General features: G+C 37.0%; 1 protein-coding gene across 6 annotated transcripts; it reads left to right on the forward strand.

Moving 5' to 3' along the window:
* The first annotated feature begins 1,074 nt into the window (after positions 1–1,074).
* LOC114312323 (lipase) lies at positions 1,075–7,458 on the forward strand. 6 transcript variants are annotated; one of them, XM_082881595.1, is made up of 11 exons: positions 1,075–1,466; positions 1,617–1,686; positions 2,871–2,950; positions 3,950–4,015; positions 4,149–4,196; positions 4,334–4,401; positions 4,828–4,900; positions 5,009–5,170; positions 5,925–6,119; positions 6,741–6,829; positions 7,002–7,458. In XM_082881595.1, exons 2-11 carry the CDS (start codon positions 1,620–1,622, stop codon positions 7,213–7,215), a joined length of 1,062 nt encoding a protein of 353 aa, XP_082737721.1. In that variant the 5' UTR covers positions 1,075–1,466; positions 1,617–1,619; the 3' UTR covers positions 7,216–7,458. The 6 variants fall into 6 exon arrangements, with proteins under 6 accessions (XP_082737721.1, XP_082737720.1, XP_082737724.1 ...); XM_082881594.1 differs by having other exon boundaries at positions 1,101–1,470; XM_082881593.1 differs by having other exon boundaries at positions 1,228–1,474.
* The last annotated feature ends 1,747 nt before the right edge of the window (positions 7,459–9,205 follow it).

A 9,205-nucleotide genomic window follows, 5' to 3' on the forward strand; every position in this document is an offset into this window, starting at 1 on the left:
TAGGAAAACAAAATATTATTCAAATCATAATATTTTATTTTTTTCCGTATAGAAGTTAAAAAATAAAAAATTTGCCACATGAAATTTATAGTCCCAAATTAAAAAAGTCTTAATATTAAAAAGTCAACTAAAAAAAGTTTAAGCTCTGTTAAGTGGTTTGAATTTGAGCTTGCCTTAAATGACTTGAATTTCATTTTGTCGGTCGTTCGATGAAAAGGTTAACAGCTGCGGTCAATAAGATGACAACCGCGATAAATAAGTGTTTTACCTGAATATCCGACTGGTCGACTAATGAACAGTGATTCAAGCCATTCGAGATATATCAAAGATTTTCGAAAAAGTTTTTGCCAAACAGCAACATAGAAGGCATTCAGTGTGTTTGGTTTGAGTTTTTTGGATTAAATTTTTTGATTTTCGTATTCTTTTGTTTTTAGTGAATATTTTTAAAATTTTAAACATTTTTTTTTACTTTTTAGATGCACCTTAGTTAGATGTATCTAAAAAATAAAAAATTTGTGAAAAAATATTTTAAAAAATTAATAAATACATAAAAATACAAAAAATGTACTGAATTCTTATATTTTTTTTTTATATTTTTGGTATTCAGTGAATTTTTAAAAGATATTTTTTACAATTTTTTTACTTTTTAGGTATATTTATGTTAGATGTGTCTAAAAAGTAAAAAACTTGCTTAAAATATTAAAAAAATTTAGTAAAAACAAAAAATCACGAAAAATAAAAAAATAGAATTTTCTGAAAAGTATTTTCTGAAAAATAAAAACAAGCAAGCTGATTCTTTCTTTTTAACGGTGGTGCTAGAGACCACTGATTTAGTGGCTCTAAACCAACCACTAATGAGGTGCCAAAGCAAAAAAAAAAAAAAAATACTGACACAATACAAACTGTGGTAGCGGATGAGACCAATTATCATATCATTAGTGGTAGCTCTAATACTCATTTTCCTTCTTTTTAAAACAAATACAATCCAAACAGTCCCTAGGTATGTATCACGTGCAAATCGCCTGAACATCCGGACAACGACAAACAGCGTCAGCCAGGACCCAGAATACAGTTGCGTTTGACGGCAGACTCTATCGACCCTCAGCCAAAACTCTCCCCAACTACATCATTGTCGTCCCTCACACGCTGTTCCTTAACACGCTACGTAATTTACCACAACACCCCCACACAAACCACCCAAATAACACACCACCAACCACTTCAATAGAAACAACCCCAAGGGGTAAAACCGCATCAACACAAAACCCCAAGACCCAGATAACTTTATTAGAGCCCCTTATCCTTCTCTGTCCTCCATCATCATCAATCTCTGTCAATTCCAAATCTCCATTGCAATTTCCAGCAATCCGTCGTCGTTTTTGTCTACACTGTCGCCGGAAAACTGTCTCCGGCAGATCGGTTCGGAGCTCCGGCGGGCCCATATAGATCTATATTCATATATACATGTATGTATGTATGTATGTATGTATGTATGTATGTATGTATGCACACTTGTTGTTTTATTGGCATTGGTGGATTATTAGATATAATATGATATTTGCATTGATGGGTTTTATAATAATTATATATTTATTAATGGGTTTTGATTTGTGCAGAATATGGAGCAAAGAAGGTGGCTAAAGATTGCAATTTTGATGAGCTTGTTAGCTATGTCTTGCAGTAGAGGTAAGTCATTATCATCAAGTTAGTCTTCAATTTATATTTATGGGCTTGCTGTATTGTTGATTGTAAGTTGATGAGTGCTTGGAATTTATTTAAATTAGGTATTGGGGAACATTGTGGCTTCCATTGTTGGGGTTTGTTAGGAAAAAGAAGAATGAGGGTTTTACACAGGTTCAATATTTTGGATTTTTTTCTTTTTGGTTGATAATTGGGTGTCTTGACTAATCCAGGTCCTAAGTTAATGACCGGGCAAACCTTTAGTGGCCCTTGGTGACTCGAACTGAAGAACTTAGATCTTATTATCAAGTCTTTACCTCTCAGCCAACCCTCCGGGATTCAATATTTTGGGTTTTTAAATGTTGGAACAAAATCTTTGTCTACTGAAATTAGGAGGACGAGGGGTAATTGGGTTTTGAAAAATGTAGTTCAATGGTTTTTGGGTGATGGAAAGATATAGGCAACTGAACATATGACGCAGGCGATGCAAATCTGACAATTTCAGTCTGTTGTGTATTTCTAAAGCTCGCTTGATCTTGGTCGTGAGTTCTGTTTGGCGTTATTCTTCGAAAGCCCTTTAAGTAGAATGGGTTTACGTAGAACTCCCCTTTTCAGGCTGTGATCAAAGACCTGTCACTTGGACAAGCATCTCACGTATGACTGCAATTATATCTCCCCATTTCCTCTGGAATTCATGGTGTATGGCCAGTATATCTCATTCTCTTCTTTATGGCCATCCCATCATAATCATAAAATAAATAAATGTACAACCACTGGGTCAGTTTTTGTTCCCATTAGATAGGGGGTTTAGGAGAATAGATTGGATAAAAACCTAACATTTGGTATAATTAGCACAGAATGGCTGTCACATAAACAAAATATGCATTTAGATGCCTCTTTTGATTTGCATATGCATGACCATGTATTACTAAAAAATTCGGAAATTTTAAATTTAACAATCAAAATCTATCTGCTTTACACGTTGAAAATCTATGTGCATGAACATGCTGTATACAGGGTTTTTCTTTGGTCATGCCTGGTCTTCTTTTAGACATCACTTGAACGTGTAAAGCAGTATGCATGATTAGATTGTATTTTGTTTGGCAATTTTTTTTTTTTTTTTTTTTTTTCTTTTAACGTTGTGCAAAGTTATAATGCAATTTCTTACCAAGTACATATTTTTAATGCAGAACTCAAGGTCAAGCACAAAGATAATTTGCCTGTTTACAATCACACGATTGCAACCATATTAGTGGAGTATGCTTCTGCGGTAAGTTCTGCATCAAATTTTTTTTTTGAGACTTAAGAGGAAATGGATTTGAGGTTTCACAGCATGTGGACCCTTTAACCGTAGTCTCCACGTAAATATACAGTCAACACAACTTTGGATTTCAGTTTTGTACATTCAAATCTTAAAAGGATATCAACTCTGGATTTCAGATTCGTTTTCCAGGACATAAGATGTTCTCTAGGTGTTAGTGAGCACTCCAAAAGTCTTTAAATGTCCCGAGGTGCTCTTCTCAATACAAGCGCATTCAGCTGTATTTGAGAGTCCAACATTAGACTTATCAGATGTTTGCCACGTTCCTTCCCTTCTGCGCCTATTGAGTTATTGTTTTTATGTTCTTGGTTGATAGCTGTGACATGGTTTCTTAAGGGAGATACAACTTCTTTATGTGGGTGTTTGGGAAGTGACTATTTTTTAGGCTTTTTGTCTTTTTGGCTATTTTAGTAGGCTATTTTAGTTTTTGTGTTTGGGAAGATGGGATGAATTTTTATTTGAGGTGTTGTATTGAAAAATGTATTTGAAATGATGTTGAGATAAAAAATAATTAAATTATAACTAAAAGATTGTGCCTGGCGTGAAGAAGTTGAGCAAGTACACGATCATTGCTTTGTTAGGGTATGAAATGATTAAATTGCCCCTATGTGTTGGAATGTTATGTTAGTTTAGTGGGTTAGTCAAAATTAAAAGGGCAGAATCGTAATTTCAAATCTGCTGCACAGTCATGACATTCTGCCAAATCTGTCTGCATCAGTTTCGGATTAACAAAAAAGAAAAAAAGAAAAAAAAACTCAGCTACAGTTGGGCTTTTTGGCTATTTGTTTGAATGAGGCTATAATAGCCTCTCAACCTCCTTCCCAAACACCGCCTATATCTAAGCTCCTTCTTTCTAAAAAACATTAGGTTGTTGAATTAATTCTTTGAAATCATGTACTTGACTCCAGTAATGTGTACAAGAGATCTCTCTAAAGTTTTCACTTGCAGGTGTACTTGTCAGATTTGACAGAACTATTTACTTGGACGTGCTCAAGATGTGATGATCTGACTGAGGTATGATTACTATTGACATCATGTGTTTCAACTAACTGAAAGAGTAGCTTTGTGTGGCTATAAAATGATGTTTCATTGTTGCAACCTTTGATTATTAGTTATTGTCAATTATAGTTGCTTTTGTTGGAAGCAGGGATTTGAAGTGATCGAGCTGATTGTTGATGTCGAGCACTGCTTGCAGGTGCATTTCTCATAGCATAATAGCATATTAAAAAAAAAAAAGCAATAGCTTTCCCTGGCAATGTTCATTTATGTCGTACTTGTAGTTCTTTTCTTTTTTCTTTTTTGATATTAAATTAATATGGATGTGCATCACAGGGATTTGTGGGGGTGGCAAAGGATCTCAATGCTATTGTGATTGCATTCCGAGGCACACAGGAAAACAGGTATGAAGAGGCTCACAGTCTTAATAATTTGTGTTTGTTGGAGCAATGTTTTCAAATCCAGAACGTTCAATGAGCTGAGAATAGGACATTCATAAAAAAATAGATAAATCCTCACTATTTTGTTTAAAAAGTAATAATATGATGTTAACATTTACCAAAAATCTGCACAAAAAATATCACATAATCAATGTAAATGGAAGTAGATTTTAAGAACACTAGCAACATGAGAGGGTAACTGATTTTTTTCAGGAGATATGCCCTCCCCCTCTCTCAGATGAATTTTAGGGCATAGATTAGTTGTTGTAAAGTGTGACATTAAATTTTTGTTTTGATTTATTTTCTAATGCGTCGAGAAAGATATTTTATTATGTTTCATGATAAATCAATGTTCATTACTGTTTAATGAATGAGCTGGCATGTGTACAGCATACAGAATTGGGTTGAAGATCTGTATTGGAAGCAGCTTGACTTAAATTACCCCAGCATGCCTGATGCAATGGTGTGTGTCGCAATAAATTTTTTTTTGCTTGTGAATAATTTTTTTAAAGAAAGGGGAGGTTGTTAAAGTGACTGCTGTTTTTTTAAATGCTTCTTGTGTTGTTTTTAGGTGCACCATGGATTTTATTCTGCTTACCACAACACAACCATACGTCCTGGAGTTGTAAATGCTGTTAAAAGAGCAAAGAAATTGTACGGAGACATTAATGTTATGGTTACAGGGCACTCAATGGGAGGGGCCATGGCTGCCTTTTGTGCACTGGATCTCAAGGTAATCATAATGAAGCTGTTGTTAACAAGGGGTTACTCTTGTTATTATAAAATACATTAATGCACTCTATGTCTGAACAGACAACGGACAATGTGGTGCACTGGTTAGATATTTTAGTATGGCATCAATGAGTGATGCTAGATATACTGCTGTAACTGCTCATCATGTGTCTGTGTCTTTGGCATTATGACGGAACTTTTGGAAAGCTTATACATTGTTGGATGCTTTCCTAATAACTTAAGCCTTTGGGATTAGTGGTATTAGAGCTTTTGGGACTAGTGGTGATTTAAGAGGAACCATAGAGTCCAAAGACTGATCATGAACAGTTGCTTCCATATTTTCCTTCTTTTGTTGGCAAGCACATATTGTGCCTTGGGTCACAGAAAATTCAAATTTCTGCAAGGTTCTTGTAGTATCCATTGTGGCCTTCTCATTTGGAGTATTTATAGATACATTGGGTTTTTTTTGTTTTATAGTTTGACTAGCCTGTCCTTTTTAATTGTTGTATTTATGGTGTTCTGAATGAGATGAACAAGTTATCTGTTTTTTGACACTAATTATATTACAGAACACTTACTCTCTGCAATGTTTTGAAATTTCCTAAACTACCCGTCTGAAATGAAGTTCCATTTCTTGATTCTTGTCTTTACAAAGCATTGCTTTATGACTGGGATTTGTTCTTTAGATGTTGCTTTAGTTTTAAGCACACGTTACACATACTTATTGTGATAAAGGGTTGTCTGCCTATTTTCAGGTCAATCATGAAACCCAGAATGTTCAGGTTGTGACATTTGGACAACCTCGTATTGGCAATTCTGCTTTTGTGGCTTACTATAGCGAACTTGTGCCAAATACATTTCGAGTCACAAACGAACACGATATTGTCCCTCATTTACCGCCATACTATCCTCATCTCACACAAAAGACATACCATCACTTCCCAACAGAGGTATTCTGCCAAATCCCAAAATTGGCTTTTCTATGCTTATGCTGGAAGAACCTTACGCTGTTAAAAGTTAAAACATGTATATCTGATAGTAAAACTGCTGGAATCAATAAATGTGCTTTGTTATCACAAAAGATCGAATTTTAAATAAGTCAGCAAATGGTACGTTGGGTTTTCCTTAAGCTAATGCATGCTGATTCAGAGATATAAATTCAATTCAACGATTTTGAAAAGGGCAATTTGCACTTTATCCCCTTGTGGGTTAATCCATGTGCACATAATCCCTGTCATTTGAAAATAGGCACATATCCCCTGTAGTTTGTGGACTAATGTGCACTATCAGGTCCTTTAATGGCTTTACTAAAAAGACTAAAATAACCTTACACCCAAATCGTCAATAGGTCACAGTTTTGTGATCCGAGCAGTGATGGCTATGAGTTGGAAATAATTCTAGCCAAGCTCTCTAAAACCTGGAAAACAAATAGATGAAGGTGAAAAGCATTTCTATACATTAATAAACTAATGTTGGAGTTGTTGGGATCGTATATTTTCGTAGTCAACGTGTACAGCTCTCTTCTGCTTTAAACTATGTATATACCAATTACACTCTTTTTCTAAATGCAGGTGTGGCTTTATAATGCTGGATTTGGTAGTTTAGTTTATCCAGTTGAGAAGGTCTGTGATGATTCTGGTGAAGACCCGTCTTGTAGTAGGTAAGTGATCCCTTTCCATGATCTTCATATTAACATTTCTGAAGTGGGTAAAACGTTTGTAATCAATGATCTTTACTAGTTCAAAACCGAACTTCCATTTAAATCGTTCAAGATTCTTAAAAAGTGGCTACCTAATGCATGAGACTCGCGTTAAAATGGTAAAATTGTGCAGGTCGGTGATGGGGAACAGCATTTCAGACCATTTAGAGTATTATGGGGTCGAATTAGGAGGCGACACCCCACGCACGTGCAGAATTGTAATGGACCCTCGTGTGGCTGAGTATGGTGTGCAAGATCTCGGGGGGAATTTTATCTTGTCCAGAGATCCTTCTACTTCTGTCGTAAAATTGAAGATAGAATCAAGCATTCCAAGCAATGTCATTTAGAATTCTGTTTGGCTGGGCTTGTGGTTTGGTTTCTGTTGAAGGATCAACCTGAGAGAGGTCATCCCTAGAAGCTTCAGCATTCTTTATTTTTAGCACCTGTAGGTCTGATTGCTGAGTATGGTATATGACTGCTTGGTGGGCGGGTTGGGATGGCTTTGTGTATATATATACTCCTCGTATTGTGTAAATTAAACATGTACAATAACATTTGATATTAAATTAATTCATAAAATTTCCACTCTAGCTGTTGTCTCTCTCTCTCTCTAGTTGTGCTTTTCATGGTAAATTCCGAAATCATGCATCATTTAACATCACATTTTGGGTTGAGATTGCTTCTGGGAAGGGTCTGTTGGGAGCTTGAAAATCATATCATTTAACCTCACATTTTGGGTTGTGATTGCTTTGAAAAGTGGCAATTATCTTAATCATGTTTTCTGATCTTGAGTATTTATATGGGTCGGCATCTGTCAGGTCCATGAAAATAGTGCCCTAGCCTATATGCGTGCAAAGCTCGGCAGGCTTTGTGCCATGTTGGCCGAGGCAAAAACCTTAGGCTCAACCTCTGACTGTGGCTCAGCCCAACAAGTTGACATCTATACTACTTTTGATTTTTTATTTGTCTTCAATTTTTTTCCTATTTTCTATGGCACTTCTGCATGCTGTCCCTCACAGCCCGTTGAGTCAGGTTGGGGTTCAACACCTAGACCCATGCCCAATTTGGGCTCCCCGCCTTGACCAGGTATGGTTTCGGCTGGGTGGACCTAGGTTGGGTCACGGGCCTTCATGCCAAATGATTTAATAAGTTTTATATTGTTGGACCCACAACCCGAGGATCATTTTTTATGATGGGTAAATCAACTAACTCACTTTGTCAGGTGAATGAACTTCAAATTTGCATAATCATATACAGATAAGGTATATCAATTATACCTGAAGTGTTTTGTGCCCCCGAGAGTCAAACATAAGACCTATTTGTGTCTATTATGCATTCTCACCCAAATTTACATGGATTTTGCTTTTGTCAACAATTTCTCTCTGGACGAGGCTGCAATCAAAATGCATGATCATATTGGATCACGAATAGTAAGCCAACTTCTACAATAATGTTTTTGTTTTTTCAATTCAAATCTTGAGTTTTGCCTTGACAACACTTTGCATTGTTTTCCCATTGTAAGAGGAGCTAATTTCAGTCCGCTAAATTAATTAGGCCCAATAGTCCAAGGTTGGTGGGCTCGAATTTATCGCAAGTCCAAGATTGGTGGGCCCGGATTTATCGCCATCAAACGGGCTGAATTACTCTAAGCCTCGAAAGGGTTCGGATCTACGAACTTAGAGACTTACTAAAGTTTGGACTCGAAAGGGTTCGGATCCATGAACCTAGAGATCCGAAGCATCTGGCTTCGAACGGATTCAAATGCAATCTAGAAGTCGCTCCGTTAATGAGTCCCAGAACACTTGCGGGCTCGGAGCTTTCCGGGATCTACGCACCAGAACCATGGGCGTAATGGAGTTCGAACAAAGGACCCGATCCCGAGGACGGTGAGTGGAGATAAATTCACTCTTCGGTTAAACTAGCCTATACCCAGGTCGAGGTGGCACGGCTCCGGGGGGTCCATGAGGCTCGGCAATATTTAGCGGCAGGACGTCCTCTAAGACTACCCCTGACCCTGACCCTTTGGGATGATTGGGGATCATTGGTTAGGTGTGGCTAAGAAGAAGGGTTCGCCGAGGGGTTGATCTCCTCTTCGGGGTTTTCCTCATCCTCGGAGAGGTCACCTCCCTGGACAAGGTGGTTAGAGAGAATATTCCCCATGTGCCTTGCACATGGGCTCCATCCTACATCATGAGGTGCCTATAAATAGCACCCACCCATAGCTTTACAAGGAATGGATTTTGGAGATTTTTAACTCTTGGAAAAGAGCTAATTTCCTTTCTCCATTATCAACCTTGAGAGTGAAAGTGGGAGATCCATGGGAGAGCTTTGCCATTA

The sequence above is a fragment of the Camellia sinensis genome, chromosome 7, assembly GCF_055761805.1.
Source record: "Camellia sinensis isolate YWXY chromosome 7, ASM5576180v1, whole genome shotgun sequence".
NCBI lineage: Eukaryota > Viridiplantae > Streptophyta > Magnoliopsida > Ericales > Theaceae > Camellia > Camellia sinensis.

Excerpts from the sequence above, each read along its gene's own strand:
- LOC114312323 (XM_082881594.1), top strand. Across the intron at positions 4,901-5,008 it reads CCAGCATGCCTGATGCAATG|GTGCACCATGGATTTTATTC; the intron begins GTGTGTGTCGCA and ends TGTTGTTTTTAG. Across the intron at positions 5,171-5,924 it reads TTTGTGCACTGGATCTCAAG|GTCAATCATGAAACCCAGAA; the intron begins GTAATCATAATG and ends GCCTATTTTCAG.